The sequence below is a fragment of the Fundulus heteroclitus genome, unplaced genomic scaffold (assembly GCF_011125445.2).
Source record: "Fundulus heteroclitus isolate FHET01 unplaced genomic scaffold, MU-UCD_Fhet_4.1 scaffold_720, whole genome shotgun sequence".
Lineage (NCBI taxonomy): Eukaryota > Metazoa > Chordata > Actinopteri > Cyprinodontiformes > Fundulidae > Fundulus > Fundulus heteroclitus.
In genome coordinates, this window is record NW_023397166.1 from 1 (window position 1) to 18600 (window position 18600).

The 18600-nt window shown below is 39.0% G+C and overlaps 1 protein-coding gene across 1 annotated transcript in view; it reads left to right on the top strand.

Annotated features, from left to right (window-relative positions):
• Window positions 1-2694: 2694 nt before the first annotated feature.
• Window positions 2695-18600, top strand: part of LOC105934489 (contactin 3b) — a gene marked incomplete at its 5' end in the record, with an annotated part of 45736 nt that continues 29830 nt past the window's right edge. Inside the window, 7 exon segments of the mRNA XM_036134043.1 lie at window positions 2695-2793; window positions 7856-8059; window positions 10563-10665; window positions 10994-11178; window positions 12737-12873; window positions 15354-15483; window positions 17430-17580. Of these exon segments, the coding sequence (XP_035989936.1) occupies window positions 2695-2793; window positions 7856-8059; window positions 10563-10665; window positions 10994-11178; window positions 12737-12873; window positions 15354-15483; window positions 17430-17580 (1009 nt within the window).

The window sequence follows — 18600 nt, forward strand, 5'->3', positions numbered from 1 at the left end:
ATCACAACTATATACTGTATTTAGAGGAAAGTTGATTCTGGTTCTGTCCAATAGATTTTGCAGTTGTTAATTTGTGCGACAAAAAAGGTTTGACAAAAATATTACATCATTCTGTAAATCAAATGACGTTTTATTCCAACATTTTTAACTTTAACACTTAATTTTGATCTGAAGATTATTATCTATTAAGTATTAATAAGCACAGCATTTTTCTTTCTCTTTTGCTAGCTTTTTTGATAGTAATTCACCTTGTGTGTAAGTCTGGTGTCTAGGCTTACCTGTTTTTGCCACTGTCACACTCAAGTTTCCCCAGGATGGGACAGTAAAGGTATTTATCTTCTATTAAACATGGGTAAGAATGGTTTGAAAAAAAGGCCTGAATTTAAAAGAGCTGTTTACCTTTTTGATGAATGTGTAATTATTTTTGTTGTCTATTTGTGGAATAAAAAAAACTAAGAATTTATCTTAGCCCTTAAGTTAAACTGTTCTTTTTTATATGAATAGAATTGTGCTTTTTAATCTGAAAAAATCTAGGATGCAATGTGCAGGTGAAACATTGTTTTTTTTTTTTTTTGTGACCATTTTTACTACAAAGGCACAAACACTGGATTGATGTTAAGTCAACCAGAAAAGGTTGAGCTTTTAACATTTTGATCTTAGAACTTTTAAGCTGAAGAGTTATCCTTGTTATTCAAAAAACAATAGCATTATTTGCAAATTAGCATTTCACCTAGTAGCTTTTCTCATTTCTATTACTCATAAAATGATCTCATCTAATTATGTGAAAAAATCTGCAGAATGTATTCATTTTTTATGCGATTACCCGATTAATCATCAGAATAATCGATAGAATAATCGATTACTAAAATAATGGTTTATGACAGCCCTAGTTAACATCTTCTGCATCATGAATGCATATTTTTATTGCAATGATATTCATGACATGATTATTGGGTGGAGTCTCACGGTGTCCAAGATGCTAAAGGTCTCAGAGTGTTGGAGCTCACATCAAAAAGACAGCTGTATGAAAAATGTCTCACAGCTGATCTTGTCTTACAGTTTTTACCAATGATATCGCTATGGCGTCATGATTTTATAATGTAGAACAGCACTACCATGGGGGTAAAAGAATGTCCAGACAGTACAAAAATATTAACCTAACTAGGTTGTAAATAGTTTGAATTTTTCAGATGCATTCATGTTTTATATTCTATTAGAGTTGTGCTGTGGTGCCTCAGAAACATCTTTGCTTACAAATTCTGCCGGATACAATATATTATACCAGGGGATGTCTGTGCACTGGCGCCCTTGCCCAGACCAATCATCCTGGCACTGTGATAGCCTCCCTCTGTAATCTGTAGGCCAGCCATTCTTATATGGCAGAGATTGATTCTGCTTACAAAGGAATCACTGCAGCTATAGTGAGTTTGGCCTCTAGCTCTTAGAGTTACAGTGTGTGGTCAGCTGACTCCCATGAAGCCCATTATTCTTCTGTTCAGAGGCTACAGTAGAGGGAGGTTTATCTCCCTCAAGCACTGAGCCCGGCAACATCTTTACCCTTTTTTTTTGGCTAAATTTGCACAATCTGGGCAAACAAGTCGTCTTTTCCTCATCTGCTAAGCAATTCCAAGCGCTTTGATTCCCCTCCTCCTGTTTTTAATGGCGTAGCTGTTATGATTATCAGCCGCTATAAGACCAGCTATGTATGACTCCTGCTTTCGCGTTGCTCCTCAGAATCAAAAAAAAATGTGGTTAGGAGATAGAATCAGTATTTATTAAGGCAGCCTGGTGAGATCAGAGGGACGTTACCTCGGTCTGTGTTTCAAGCCCGTCACCTCCTCCTGTGGCCTCTCGCGATCCTGCCGTGACTTGGTTCCGTTTGATTCCGCCACGGTCAACGGAGAGCTGCTCATTAATCTTAGCAGCACTCTGTCCCACTTCTCTCCATAATCTTCCCTCTCCTAATTTCCCTTATCGGTCACACTGACTTTCTTTTGTTTGTGTTTGGAAGGCTTACTCCAGGCTGTTAGCCAGAGGGTGCAGACAGGGAGCAGAGCTGCGGCAGCTTCCCTCCATCCGTCATGAAGCCAGGGGTGGTTTATCATGCCAGGTTTTGAGGGGGTTTTTTCCCCACCTGCCAGCAAATGCTCATTTATTTGTAGGCGATAGATTGTGCTGAGAGTATTGATGGGGAAGCTAATGCTTTTAAGTGCAAGATTACACCACATTTAATAATGATGTTACTTATTGCTGCTGGCTCGGCAAAATGTCATTTGTCATGCATTTCCCCTCGTGTTCTCTCAGTCCTTGCACAGTGTTTCCTATCTCCTCGCTAATTTTATCCTATTTCAGTCTTATCTCTTCATTGCAACCTAAATTGCTGTGTTCCTGGAGTAAACATCAACAAGGCAGGTCCATCTATTTCATCAGCGCCCCGACGCCTTTGGAACTATCAGCTGCTGTCAGGAGGTGCCAACAGGGCAATCAATGATGGCCCGTTAAAGTCTCAATCCTCCGCTCTGTGTTTCAGTGAGGGGAGTTTAGGGAAAACCTGGGTTCCTGATTTCCAAAAGCGTTCTCAAAGAAGCCCAGATCAATAAACTATAAAAATGTACTATGGGAAATACAGGGCTATGGTGCTGAGGATTAAGGTTAGGCTGCTGACTAATTCAATTTCCATCTTTTTTGACTCAGATCTTGACAACTTCAAAACACAGTCGGTGAGGAGTGCAGTCAACGTCCGTGAGGGCCAAGGAGTGGTTCTTTTATGTGGAGCCCCCCCACATTCTGGAGGTAAGCATTGCCATATCAAACTGTCGTTTGTGTAGTCTTCTGTATTTTGGATTTTAGAAATATTTAAAGGATTTGCCTTTTTATTTAGGAAAATGCATGATAAAAAGCATCTGTTTTATGTGTAACTATGCCTAAGCCAGTTATCACTGTATGATAACTTTGTGTAAAAATTCTACACTTTGACAGTATTTACATTTACCATATTTAGGTAAATATTATAGATGGTATTGCTACTGCTGGTGTAAAAATAGAACATACTGAATATTGCCTTTGTAGTAATGTTGTTTGTTGCTATAGAGATTATCAAACATAAAACTATAATAGTTAAAATAAACATCTCAGTTGTGCATACGATTATACCATTTTGGCGTTTATGCAGTTACACCAGCATAAAACACTGATGTTTTCTAGTTTATTAGTTGGACTATCTGCTCTGGTAGCTAACTTTACCAACTGCAGTTTTTTAAAAAAAAAAACACTGAGCGGATGTTAAGATCCAACACTTTTTGGTACTTCTTCATACCAGTAATCTTTCTGTTTATCTATGTTATATTACTTCAAGGATCTGGATTTTACAAAGGACTAAATCCATTTCTATGTTTTTTTTTTTCCTTTTTATTCTACTTAAAGACACATGTTATTCATTTTGAGCTTAAATAATTGAAGTTTAATTGCTTATTCTGGTTGCAAGGTTTGCATGTTAAAATGTTGTAATGTAAGTAAACAGGCACTTATCAAAGCACAAACGCTGGAAAGTAGGAAAAAGGTAGCTAGGTGCTGTGGAAATGTGACAAAACCACAAGCAGATAAACAGCATCTCTAAAGTTAGCTAATTAGCACAATGTATTGATCTGCTTATTCCGTGAAAAAAAACCTTCTGGTCACAAAAGAATTGCATTGGGGAAATAAAAAAACATGCTGCCCACAACAACAACCTGTCACTTTGTAACTTAAGGTTTGCAGAAATGTTAATTAATGAGATTCAGTGCTACAAGGTTGGAATTAGCTGCCTCTTTACTGTTCACACTGCCTTGCTAATTAATGCATGTATTTTATAGGCTTCTTATGTAATAGATCAACAGACAGTTGTGCATAATTGTAGAATAGAAGAAAAGGGATATATGGTTTTCACACGTTTCCCATGCATTTCTGTTCCGCCTTCTTTACTCTATCACTAAATAAAATCTAATGTAGCCATTTGCCTTCAACAAATGATAATAAACAACATTCTTACAACGCTGTGAGAGCTGTATTAAAGACCATTAGTGAACACACATCTGTATAACAACCAAGGAACAGAAAATAGTTCAGTCTGTTGTCCAACAACACAGCAAGGAGGCCATCTGTCAGCAGGACAATCATCATCATCATCATCATCATCATCATCATCATCATCATCATCATCATCATCATCATCATCATCATGTTCATCATCATCATATTCATCCTCATAACAGCCATACAAACAAATAAAGGAATAATGAAAAAAAGAAGCAATCAAATAAAAATAAAAAATGCAAATAAAACCAATTGAAATAATCACATATGTACAAAGAGACTAAAACGGCAATGGTTCTGCATCCTGGACTTATACCTGACTGTACTTCGTGCAGAATCATTTGTAGATTTAGCTAATCTACACATACAGCTATAGGTAAGCTGCACTTTGCAAATCTGTGCCCATATTCACAAAGATTATCAGAGGGCTCCTATTTTAGCCTAAAAATTCCTACCTAGGAGTTTAGGCTTGAGAGAAATTCAGATCGCTGCTGAGATTAACTCTGATAAGGAAATGACTGAGATTTTTATCTTATCGAGGAGGTGTAGTTGACCCTGTTGCTAGGTGTGATGCTGTCTTTTAAGAGCTATGATTGGTTGATAGTACAAGAAAAAATAAACGCAAATTCGACCCTTTCAAAGTAAAGAAATCAACCAGTTGGACTGGATTAAAATCAAAACGAATTGATTGTCACACAACATCATGATGTTTGACCACACCTTATTCACATCCTCATCATTATTTTTGTTTTGCTTATTGTTATGTTTACTTGCCAGTCATTTTACGACTTCATCTATTTGATATTAATGGCCACTTACCTATCTATTTCCTAAAAATGGAAAGAAACAAACAGCAACACATGGACATCTGTCCAGTCAGCTCTGGGATGAGAATATAGGAGTGTTGAAAAGTAAATCTGTCCCTGGATCACAACACAAATACATGGACTTTGAAGCGTATTGCCACAGATCAACCCATCTTTTTTTCTGTGTATCTTGCCGCCTGTACACACCAGCCTGGAACGTGAGAAGTGCTGCTGCAATCAAAAGCGAGGAGATGGCATCACACAAGCGAACTTCTACAGGACATATTAGGCTACTGACTTTATGCAATAAAGAAAATACTTTCTCACCTCCATATATACTTTTTGTAGATTTCTCTTGTTTTTATTCATAATTATCCAACAGTTTACCTATTATGTATTTATATTCAAGGTTGAGCTGCCTTAACCCCTCTGGTCACTGAAACTAATTAATTTCCCCCTATGGGGATGATGAAGTTTGTCTTATATTAATTGTATGATTATTTTAGAAGTTTATGTGCTCATTCCTCCACTGTTTAGGTGCATGAGACACTCTTAGCCTTGTAAAAATCCTCATTGCTCCTAACATTTTGTCGCTTTAGAAGATTTCTTTAGGCATAAGATGCTTTGTGAATAACTTTTATCGTATTGAGGTAAAATTCTAAGAAAAATATTAGAACTCTGGAAATTCTAAGATTTTTCCTAAAATGACATCACTAAGAGCTACTTTTAGTCTTAGGAATCATTGTGAATACGGGCACGGGCTTTTATTATAGCAATTGTTATCAGAAAACCATTAGAAGCCCCAAATAAAGTTCACCACAGGCCTTGCATGGGTATATCAGCTAATATGTGGAACTGAATTCTGTGGCCTGATGAGACCAAAGTGAAACTTTTCATCCTATATGCTGAGAAAAGCTCACACCATGAACACATCATCTCTCGGGTTAAACATAGCGGTGGGTTCATCATGCAGTAGCCTTGTTTTTTTTCCAGCAGGAACAGATGGTTGATGGATAGAGCTAAAAAAAAGGGCAATCCTGAAAAAAAAAACCCTGTTAGAAACATCAAAAGACTTGAAATTGGAGCAGAGGGTCACTTTCCAGCAGGACTACAATCCTAAGCACAATCAAAGCGCTACTGTGGAACTGTTTTTCTATGTGGCCATTTGAAAACAATGTGCTTCTTTAAGTTGGTTCATTGCATAGAATTCAGAGAAAACACTTCAGATGATTGGGGCTATAACATGACAAAATGTAAAACAGTTCAAGGGCCACGCATCATTCACAAGACGCTGCACACTCTTAATGCCAAAGAGCACAGAACTCTTGGCTGTAGACCCATACCACAAACATTTCAGAACAGATGCCGTTCATGAGAAAATCTGAGACTCCGTTCTATAAATGAGAAGCTACAAATAAAAGATTAAGTTGCAGGCAGCACCCCCCACCACCACTCTGCATATCTACAGAAAACCGAGGACAGCCACAATGGCTGCTGCCTAGCTTGTCAACCTCTTGATACAATAGCTTGCACACTGGAACAACCAATTTCTCTCACAAGAGAACAGTTTGTCGCAGCGCATTGTACAGCTGGTCTTTGGGATAATGGGTCAGAGTACTCTGTGTGAAATACAGTTTGACAGCTTCCCTCTCTGACACAGGCTTATGCGCGGCAGGGTGCTGTAACTGTAGTGCTTTTGTGTTTTACCACATTCTCGAAAAAGTGAATGGAAGAAAAGCAGTCCGAGCCGCCGTGATCCCTCCGTAACCTCCCCGCTGCCTCTCTCTCTCTCTCTCTCTCTCTCTCTCCTCTCCCTCTCTCTCTCTCTCTCTCTCTCTCTCTCCTCTCCCTCGTTTTAATCCCTTTCTTCCTTTCCGCTCTCAAATTTAAAAGCACCGACGTGCCTCATAACCTTGCACTCCACTGAACTGTATTAGACACCTACAGCATGAGACGTTTCTTTGGGTTTTCATTACGCTTGATTGACCCTGAATTGTGAAAAAAAGGCTTTCTCGTTTGCCAGCGCGTGCAATATCACACCACCCAGATGTGAAGAACGAAAAACGCAACAGAAAAGTAATTGTTATTGTACCACTTCTGTCGTCCAAAGTGGGTTTTGTTTTTGTTTGCTTGGGGAAAAAAAAGAAAGCCTTTTGCACTTTTTTTTCCTGCATACGAGTATTTGTGCGTTACTTCATTCAGTCAGCACTCGACGAAGAATTGCTGCGCAGAGTTGTATCACTGCTCATTACGGCTGCCCAGTTCAGGCCGGGGTTATGCTGACTCTGAGCTATGTGGCTCCTGCTTGCCTAATCAGAAGCAGCTTTGTATGTGCATCGCTGCGCTCAGCACGGGCGCGGCAGCCGGTCAAAAGCCAAGCGGCTCGCCCCCCCCTCGGGTGGTGTTGGACATGATTGACAGTCATTGCGTACACCTTTTGGCTCTGGCACCGCCCCCCCCCCCATCCTGCCACCCTCAGGCCTGAGGTGGAAGATTGCACGAAGCACCTCCTTTCTCGTGTGGGGGCTCTGGAAAATGACACTGTAATTCTTCATGACAGGTCTTTCCTCTCTTATGGCGGGCCTGTAGCCCGTGAAAAGAAATGACAGCGTGTTCTTAAATCTGTATGTCAATCCATTGAGCTCTCAATCCTTTCGTTCATTCGGGATGCCCTTAAACTAAGTCGCTCGGGGACCCGGAGAATGGAGGCCATGTGTCAGGGGAGGACCACTGACGTGCCGTAATCCAGTTTGTTTCGCTCCCTTTCCTCTGGTCTCCTGTTGTTGTTGTTTTTTTTCTGCAATAACAGTCGCTGCATTCTTGGTATCTTCTTCGAAAGATACTTACATAAGGGGATGTAAATAATGAGATGTGTTAACATGAGGCCAAAGAAGAGTTCTTTTGATTCAGCTATTTCATCTGTATCTATACTCTGTGGACAAATGCTGCACTAAACTGTTTTTTTCTCTGTGCTCTAGAGCTGACATTTGCATGGATCTTCAATGAATACCCGTACTCCGTCCAACAAGACAGCCGAAGGTTCATCTCTCAGGAGACCGGCAGCCTGTATATAGCCAAAGTTGAGCCCTCAGATGTGGGCAACTACACCTGTGTGGTTAACAACACTGTCACCAAGCAGAAGGTGCTCAGCTCTCCAACACCCCTGGTCCTCAGGAGTGATGGTAAACATGTTAATAACACACACTAGTTTGTGTTTATTACTCTTTATTACTATTTTTAAGTTAATTTGTCAAATATTTCACATATTGATGGATTTTTTTTCCCTTTCTATCTTCAGTCCCCAATATATTGATTGCAGGACAGTTTATAATTTTTGACTCTCTTGGTGTCTTCATTTAGCATAAAACTAAAGCATATTTAGTCACCATAGCAATCTTTGAAACTAAATGTCATGTTTGCAATGAGCAGTTATGTACCAAAAAAATTCAATATACATGGTTAAAAGAGGAAAGGAGCGATGTGCCACCAATAAACCTGTGTGAAAAAAACTGAGAATGGAGCATGTAAAACATGACTGATATAAAAATTAAAATGTGCAAAAATCAGTAAAATTGTATTTTCTCACACTTCATAATGCTAAAGTACGAACAGATTTTTTAAAATTTTAATTAGAACTATTTTAGAACAGTAAGAGTCCACTTTGGTTTTTAGCCTTCCCTGATACGTATGGTACTATTGTTTTATGCATAACACATTTCATTCTTAGATTTTCCAAATAAGTTAATTAACTCAAGTTTGCTTCTCATTTTTTCTTTCACTTACAACTTTTCACTCAGCATAGCTTTTGACTACCTGTTTTATTTTGAATAAAACTGAAAATATAATTAAAATACTGCTTCAAGCCAAAAGGAGATTTTAAAATAAGTTTTTCCAACTCTTCCATTTGAAAACATTTGACCAAAAAGGAACAATCACATTTCTGCAGGGAGATTCAGTTTAAAGGCTGCGTGTGGTTACATACTTATCTGTAGTAGATAACTGTCTTAGTGTTTTGATTTTGTTTAAATCCAAACGAGTCACCGAGTCCAAAGCTAACGATTGGCCCAAGCCCGTGCTGAAACCATTTTATTCCTACTACTGCTAATATAACACATTCATTAATACAGTTTTAATGCTGTTCTTTGTGATATTAATCAGTGGTTATATTGCTTTTGATACATGCCCTTTTTTACTGATTCAAAATAAATCCAAATAGCGTAATTGTCTTACCTTTAGAAGCGTAACCAGCCAGCTGACCAGAAATGTGCTGTTGAGCAATTTCTTTGGTATCTCATTCAAAGGGCTTTAAATCACTGGAATGGTATCATTTATATTTTTTTGTATGGTTTTAAAGTTATAACTGTTTAAAATGTTACGCCTTGATATTGGTAACCCACAGACACATGGTCCAAGATAATAAAATCTGATTATGGCTGCATCAGTGTAGAAGCAGCATGTTGTACCTGTAAAATATAGCGTTTTTTTCAAGTCCTGAGGATCCTAAAGCGCCTCACAGATTCTCACTCCGACTGTCTGAACGTGTGACTACATTTGGTCAGTCATCCATTTATTCATGCGCTGATGCTGGTGAGCTACATTGTAGTCACAGCTGCCCTGGGGCAGACTTACAGAGGCAAGGCTACCAAACAATCACTGCCACCAGGCCCTCTGACCACCGGCAGCAGTCATTGTGCCCAACAACACAGTAACTGAGACGGTGGGAGCAGAGTTTGAACCAGCAACCCACCGGTTACAGGACAAACTTCTGGCTTTGTCGCCGCTGTCACCCATGTAGTAGCTACTAAGAACTTATTTTATATTTCACTTCAGTTTGCTTCTGTGATGTGACCCTGACTAGTTGGAAACAGACAATCTTCACTAAGGAGCTAGTAACAAAAACTGTAGTGGGAAATTCTAAATATCCTTTTGCAGTCTACCACAGTGAAGGAATGTAACAGTGCAAATAAAAAAGCACAAGTGTAACAAGAGTAAAAAAATAAATAAATCTGTATAGCTGATGTTTATCTTCCACCACCTGCAGCATGTTTAGTAATGATGTACGGCCATTTATAGGCACTGCAGGCTTTGATGACCTAGAAACTAAGAAATCTATATCTGGTTCTCGGTGGATTTTCCACACGTGCAACACCCCAACAGAACCGCTGATACCACTGGTAACCACATTTTTTACAACTTATTAATGTTTAATCACTGCAGATTAATACTTATTATTGCTTTTGAGGCTGACATTAAAACTACTCTGATTTATCTCTGTCCATTCTGGTTTTTAATGTAAACGCATTGACAGGACACCAAGGTTGCTCTTGCTCCCGGGCACCGGGACTGAAGCTGGTAATAACAAAGAAGTGTGTGGCCCATCCCAGGGATGTGAATATAAATAAAGTCCTAAATGAAGTTGCATTCATAAATCTCTGCAAGTAATCTCCACCAAGCTAATCTATGCCGTGATGTGTTCTCTGAATCTTTTATGACCCGCCTCTTATTTCTTCCCTCCTTTATAAGCCCTTCAGTGGTCACTTTGATACATACCCATAAAGACTTTTTGTGTTAGCTGTCCCACTCTATGAGTTCTCTGTGACTCTGATCCAGATAGACGCAGTGCAATGTCTGCCGCTCGTCGGTGCTATAAAAAGCTTGTTGTCTGTTGTTCTCTCTGTTTTTTAGGTGTAATGGGCGAATATGAGCCCAAAATCGAAGTTCATTTTCCCGATTCGGTTCCCGCTGCAAAAGAATCGGTGGTCAAACTGGAATGCTTTGCTCTAGGAAAGTAAGTCAGCTTTACATTGTATATTACATAAACTGTTGAGTCATTCCCAACTTAAATAAGAGCTATATAAACAAATAATAGCATATATGCATTCTCTGATTTAGCAATATATTGTTGAGTAGGTGACAGCCTAAAAATAAATCTGTATAAATGAAAGTTCCTTATAGAGCATGTGAAATGTGGGTGCCCACTCTTTGAAAAAAGACATTCACAAAGCCCCGGTCTCATCTACTTTCCTTCTGCATTGAATCACACTTTGATCACTGCGACTGGGAGCTGAAAGCCTGGCAACTTTTGTTCCTTTTCTTTTTTTTTTTTCATCTTGCAGCCCTGTCCCGGAAATAAGCTGGAGGAGAACTAGTGGTGTCCCTTTTCCCAGCAAAGTCAAAATGAAGAATTCAAACGCCGTCCTTGAAATCCCTAATTTTCAGCAGGAAGATGCAGGGACCTATGAATGTATAGCAGAGAACCGGCGGGGCAAAAATGCAGCTCGGGGTCGCATTTCTTACCACGGTAAGAGAGACAGTTGTGAGTAAACGACGGGGGGGACGAAAGTTAAAAACAATATTCTTGCAGACAAACCTTTGTGTTTCTCTACATGTAGGCATACATTTCTGTAGATATTTTCTTTCATAAGCTTTGCATCTTGAAGGCAGAATTGTAATTGGGGTGAATTTATTGAAATCAGAAAACATCTGAATAAAAATTGTCTACCTTTTTAACATAATTGGATTGAAATCAACTTTGTTCAATCGGACTCCAAGTTACTGAGATGATGTCTGTCTTTGATTTTGATGCAATTATTTAAAGTTCTAATATACTGTACATCACCCTGGGGTGTAACTAGAATATCAAAAAAAAGTTAAAGCATTAGAACCTCCTTAAAATGAATTAAATTTGTCTGTGGGGGGAACAAAACATGAACAAATGTAAATTAGTAAAACCATCGGAATATCTTCAGTCATTCTTGTAGACCCAATATCATTTATCATCTCGCTTCAGGAGCTAAATTTAATGTCACACCCCTTTAAGTCAACTGACTTACATTGAAACTATAGTAAATTAAAATATTAATATGATAAGACAATTAATGTATCTATTAATCTATGAGTTTGGAAAAAAATCTGAATTTTATATATTTCAGACATCTATAATTAATGTAGTCCAGGCTTGACTAATCCATATCTAAGTTATTTTTTGTTTGTTTTTATCTTGTGAAATTCTAAGATGGCCCTATCGCCAAAAGAGCACAGAAAAGCTGAAATTGTGGGTTTTCACAAATACAAAAATGGTTTGATAAATCCCCAGAGGATGTCTGTTCAATGTAAAATCACTCAGTTCAGATTTGATTGTCTTATTTTTTCAACTGTGAAACAGTCCTTTACTTGAGAGCCTGAAAGGAAGATCCGAAGCAGCTGGCAGCTTTGTTGTTGTCAGCGGCTAACGGTTGGCTAGTCCTTACAAATCTGCCGTATCTTCCTTGTCACTCTCACCATTCCTTTTTTTCAAAGAATTTCCTAAAAAAAAAAAAGACAGATCAAGAGTACCTTAAATGCTTCCACTCATTGTTGAAAAGTGCTTATATAACGCTTTTGTTACCGAGAACTGTCACAGTGCTCTAAAAAATTTTTTTTTAGTCAACTCTTTCAACACAATAGGGGACCTTTCTTTTTTTTTTTTTTTTGAAATAATAAAAAGTCTCAAACACAGATTCAACAGTGTAGTATAAAGCACCTTCATGATCCGGGCTCCAATCAATACGAGACACTTATTTCACTGGTTAAATCACATGCAGACAACTAGATAAGACTTTACGAACCAGACTCCACACTGACAAGGATTACATTGCTGTACTAAAACTGTGAGATCTTGGGGCTCGAGATTTCCTTCCACCCTTAATCCATAATCTTTTTTATGTTGATAACTGTGTTAAAAGTGCAGCACACAAATAATGAAAAAGGCTGCTGTTACGACATTACAAAGCCTGATACCTCTCTGTATGCGTCCAGGCCATTAATAATCAAAACACATGTTTGAGCAAGTAATCCTCTCGTCTTTTTTTTATTTCAAGCTAAACCTCAGTGGCTCCAGACAATAACAGACACGGCCGCGTCCATTGAGGAGAACCTCTTCTGGGAGTGTAAGGCCAATGGAAAGCCAAAACCATCCTACAGCTGGCTGAAGAATGGCGAGCAAATGATGGCTGAGGTATGAGGTCTTATTGCTTTTTGCTCCAATTATACTGAGGAAAGTACTAAAAGATGGATTGTAGTGGGCAATCTACTTCCTTTGTGGTGGCACAGATTTTGCTTAGAAAAGTTTATGGCCACTATGACTTGAATTGGTGTGTTATGCGCGTCTCACAGCTTGTAGCAGGAAGGTTTCATAACTCGATGAAATAACATATTAAGTTTGTGTATAAAGTAATTTATTTTAAAAAGTTATTTTACAAATTGGAGTTTTAACTTCATTTTGACTAGGTTTGTTTGCTTTTTATGTCCACTCGTACTGAATTTGACTTGCCTAAAAAAGCCCCTCTTTTGCTAACTTTTATGTTCAGGGCAACTACTATTAACAACCACTACTGTTCACTGCTGCACTTTATCCGGAAGTAAATTGAAATTTATCCTGTAAGTGACTGCGATTAACCACTGCACTTTATCCTGTACCGTAATTCACTGCAAGGTATCCTGTAGAGTTACTGCAATATTTCTGAGCTGTGTGAAAACGAAATTTCGTTCTGTATGCACTCTGTGTATACAAAATGACAATAAAGAAAGTCTAAGTCTAAGTCTAAGTCTATTAGCAAAACATTCAAACAAAAATGAAACATCTTCATATCTCCATCTTGCATAGCACTATGCATGCTACGGATTTGTTGACATGCTAATTGTTAGAAGCGCAAAGAATTTTTATTACTGCAGCTACTACAAAATCTTCATAGTCATGGCAGCCATATTGGATAAAAGAAAGGGGTTGGTTTTGAATTCTGCCTCTGGGGGCTGATCCAGCAGGTTTTCTTCTCACTGAGAACTGTGAAATTTGTACATCTGAACCACACCATTGTACTGAAATTTTATACTACATTAGTTATTTATTTTTTGTTTTTGTGGCACTAGTGACTTTTAGTCACAAGTAGGCTGACACAAAGGGGGGATGAGAGAGAGGGGGAAGACATGCAGCAAAGGGTCACGGGCTGGAGTCGAACCTGGATTGGCCAATTCAAGGACAAAGGCCTATGTAGATGGGTCACATGTGCTACACCTGGCACGCCCACAGAAGCATAAAATGGATTGTAAATATAGGCTTGAGAAAAAAGATTGCAGCTCTAACTCTAGTCTGCTAAAACGGAAGTCCACAGCTAATTCAGTAAATTCTAAAATTGTTTTAAATTACTCATACACAAACATACTCCAGATACTCTAAAAATGGAAAGAGAACTGCTCACATCTGAATTATTTACACATGAGCTATGTGAATGCATTCCAATCTAAACTAAATAGAGACCAGCAGGAAGTGTGGAATTACATACATAACAGGGTATGTTACTTTGTCAATGATGCTAGGATCTAATGTGATTTAGTTTTTTTAAATAAAGGGCGAGAGAACCATTTGGGAATGAAATTTCAATGCTCTATGAGTCCCCCAAATTCTCAGATAATTGTTAACACATTAGTCTAAAGGGGTATTAATTTGAGTTCGCTGTCAATTTTAAAATCCAAGTTTTGTCTCCAGAAGTAAATGTAACAAAAAGATAAGCAGCTTCAATTCAAATGGGAGGTTCACTAAATTTCCTTTACTGCATTTTGTTTTCGAGAGGTTCCAAAGAACCAAACATTAGCGTGCTTAAACATTTTGTAGTTTTTGATGTTGGTTAATCTATTATATTTTCAAATTTTTCTTTTCTTATGAATACTAGTAAAGGGAGCCCAGGTACCACCAGTGCTACAGAGGCACGTCTGGACATATGTGAGAATGATAGTTGCCTTTACCGGACAAGAAATCATATCAACAACCTCATCCAACATGTCAATCGCTTTAATAGCTTGCGTTCACTTTTCACCCTTTAGCTTGACAGAGCTCTTACTCAGTGGCTGGATAATGGAAGGATAATGAAGGCTAATGCACAAAGGCTGCCTTGGGAAGAGAAAACAACTTCAGGCTGATTTCAAACCAGATGTAAATGTACAGTGCCCGTACACACATATGTTTATTTGTATGTTCCTGTTAAGCTTATGGCTAATTTAGTGTGGTATATCAACTGTCATATTGAGGGAGTATAATTAAGGAAGTCTTGTTCCTCTTCCCCTGCAGCAATCTGGATCCCTTACCAGCTTATTTGGTTAAAATCACTCGTCATCATCTGAGCTGCCATCACAGTGTTTCCAGTTGAACGACTACAGAAAATAAATGATATTTTAATAGACTGTCTGTGCTTTTGCCAGCATTTCCTAATTTCTGTATCTAAGATTCAAGTTTTCAGTTTTCACAACTGCCTCCTCATCTATTCGGAGCTGAATACACACGCAGTGACACGACGCTGCCCAGGATTTGATTTTATTTTTCCTCCATCTCCTCCTCTGCTCTCCTCCTCCCTTCATGGTGCATGAATAATTGCTGCTGTGCCTTTGGACTTAATAGGCTGGCCTTGCAAGGGATATGCAGAATTGTTTCTCTTTACTCTGCAGGGCCGGGTACAAATCGAAAACGGAGCCCTTTCCATAACTGCGTTAAACCTGTCAGATTCCGGGATGTATCAGTGTGTGGCTGAAAACAAACATGGCAGTGTTTATTCCAGTGCCCAGCTAATGGTGTTAGGTAAGATTGCTTCCCTTCTCCTGCTCTCATTCTGCTTATCTTTCAGTGTGTACGATCATCTGCAAAGATAAGAAAGCATCCTGCTATAATGTTGCTGAGAAATCAGTCTGCCCCCTCATTTGATGTCACCATGGTGCTCTGCCAGTGAAAATATAAATCTGATAGAGTGTCTCGTTTTACTTTCAGTCGTTTCATCTATCGATTGGGATACTACAAACACGATGCCTCTTGGCATTGTGCATGCTTTCTCATGTAGACCCTGTATTGATTTAATTGCAAAGCTTTGATTACTGGGTCCATGAGAAATTCAATTCTCTCTTGGTACATGTGATGACACTTGATGGTCCTAATGATGGCGAACTCAAATGTGATGATGAGTATAGACCAGGATGGATATATGATAAGGGGGCTGTGATGCTTTTTCTGCAATGGAAGAATGAAATGACCAGGATGTTAAAACCCAGTACATTTTTATGTTGACTTTGTGTCATTTCCAGCTTCTCTCCCTAATAGAAAACCTACAGGAGAGTCAATCTCAATTACAGTGCCGTTTTACACAGGTTGTCATGTTATTACCGCAAGCTTTGTGACTTTGACTCATGGATGCATGTTATTTAATTTCTTTTACAAATAAAACATGAAAAGCGTACATTTGTATTCAGACCCCTTTCCTCTGATACTCCTAAATGAAGTTCAGCGAAACTAGTTACCTTTAAATGTTATACCAAATTATTAAATACAGCTGTTCTGTGAGGGCATCAGAGATTTGTAAGAGAACACTAGTGGACAGACAGCACCCTGAAGAACAAGGAACACAACAGACAGGTCAGGAAGACAGTTGTGGAGATGTTTAAAGGTGCCATGACATGACTGTATAAACCATTTCATGTAGTTGATATTGCTGCATATGTAACTTCTCCAAAGAATTTCATTAAAAATATATAACCTCAGCTTGACGTTTTGTCAGGCCAAATGTCCCTCCTCAGTAAAAGGGTTGGGTGCCGTAGTGATATGCAGCTCCACCAAGTTGACCATATTTGGGCAAGTAGTCAAACGGCTTGATCTGAGAAGCAGCCAAGAGGCTTATGGTAACTGCAAAACTACATGCAAAACTCTGTGTTGTGCTGCACATGAACCCAAACGCTCCCTCCCTCACATTGTAGGGGCAGAATCATGCTACAGCGATAGTTTTCTTCAGCAGTGACAGCGAAGATGGATAGAACTAAATACAGAGTAATAGTTCAAAAAGAGACTTTACAAAAACACTTGAGAAATGGGATTCACCTTCGGCCAGCACAACCACTCTAAACATACAGCCAGAGCTAGAACGGAATGGACGAGGTCATGGGAGTCAAACTCCAATCCTTGTGGGCCAGTGTCCTGTTACTTTTAGATGTCTCTCAACTTCAATTCACCTGAATGAAAAAAGAAGGTAATTAGCAGGTCTCTGGAGAACTTGATCAAATGCTAATGAGGCAATTCAACCATTTTGATTCAGGTGTCTTCGATGAGAGTAACATCTAAAAGTGGAAAGCCACTAGTCCTCAAGTTCCACACCCCTGTTTTAAAAAAGCATATTTTAACTCAGAAAAAGTCCAGATATAAATCCAGTTGTGAATCTGTAAAAATTGTAAATTACCGTTGAGGTGTTCTTCACCTAATTCCACTTGAGCTTTTTTTTTTTAATTAAGGATTAGAACTTTTTGATTTGATTTAGAGCTGTGCAAAGCTGATATTCTTCCCTTTAAACCTAAGCATGCACCACTAATGTTACATTAAAACCCAATAAAATACATCTACGTTTGTAGATGTAACATGACAAAATGTAGAAAACGTCGAGACTAGTGTGAATACATTTGCAAGCCACTGTGTGCTGTTATGCGAAGACTGAGGTTTGTGTCATATTTTTCCTATCTTTTACCTTCTTTTTGCTCTTTTACACACAGCTTCAGCTCCAAGTTTCTCCAAAAGTCCATTAAAGGCCTTGCTAAAAGCTCGCTCAGCCAGCGAAGTCACTCTTGAATGCAAGCCTCAGGCCTCGCCCCCAGCAATTAGCCTGTGGAAGAAGGGGAATGAGATCCTGCAAAGAACTGAAAGGTAGGATAAGAGTCCAAATGCACATTTCCAGCAGCTCTCATTCACATTCATTGCAAGCCGATTAATTTCAATGGTGTGTTTGGCATTTGTGCGAATGCATAAAAGGAGAGACTAATGAGGAGAAAGCGAGTAAGGCACCCACCAGGAAAATTGCACAAACGGTAGTTAATATACCGCTTGCACCTTCATATGGAAATCACTTGATATGGGATATGAAGATGCCAGGTGCTTGTATCAACACTGCATGTGTTAAATAGTTAGCAAAATAAAAGAGTGGGAAACTGCATCAGCGATGATAGTAAAAGTCTATCCCTTTTAGGAAAGCAAAAAAGCTATTTAAAAGGTAACGTGAAGCATTTGCACCTCCAATTATATCTTTTATGAGTTATTTTAAGGCAACACAGAAGTGTGATTGATGAAACTAACAAGGCTGCAGAGATTAAAGCTTTGCAGTAGATTGGGGAGCTGATGGGCCTCACAAGGCTAGACATTCAGCACACTGCCAGCATCCAGACAGTGAGCATCGTCGAACAGCAATTTCAGCTGCATAAAGTGTTGCTTCATTTATTTTGTTGCTCATCCCTGTATGGATTGTTGATTATACAAGAAGAGTACGCAGAAAACGAAAGAGACTAATCATAGGTGGAGGGCTCCGAAAAGCCAATCAAGCGATGCGTTAGATCAATCCGTCCACATACATTCGGATTGGTGGGCGAAGAAAAGCACACGCGGTGACTAAACTTTCCAGCGAGGGGACGCACCATGCTGACTGGCTAAAAACAACTCCGGCACAGGCGTCCCTGCTCGCTGAAGAAATGCTGTTTGAATCACTCCCATGCTGCTCATTTGAAAGGAGTTCTGAGAAAGAACAATACGAGCAAAGCATCATGTCCAAACAGCACAGCGGCTCTGGATGGGAAGCCGCAGACATAGCCAGAAATAATTGGTCGAATTCCCATACTGACTGACATTTAACATACTGCGTGTGAAACCCGCTTCGGCTTTGAACGTGCCGACACC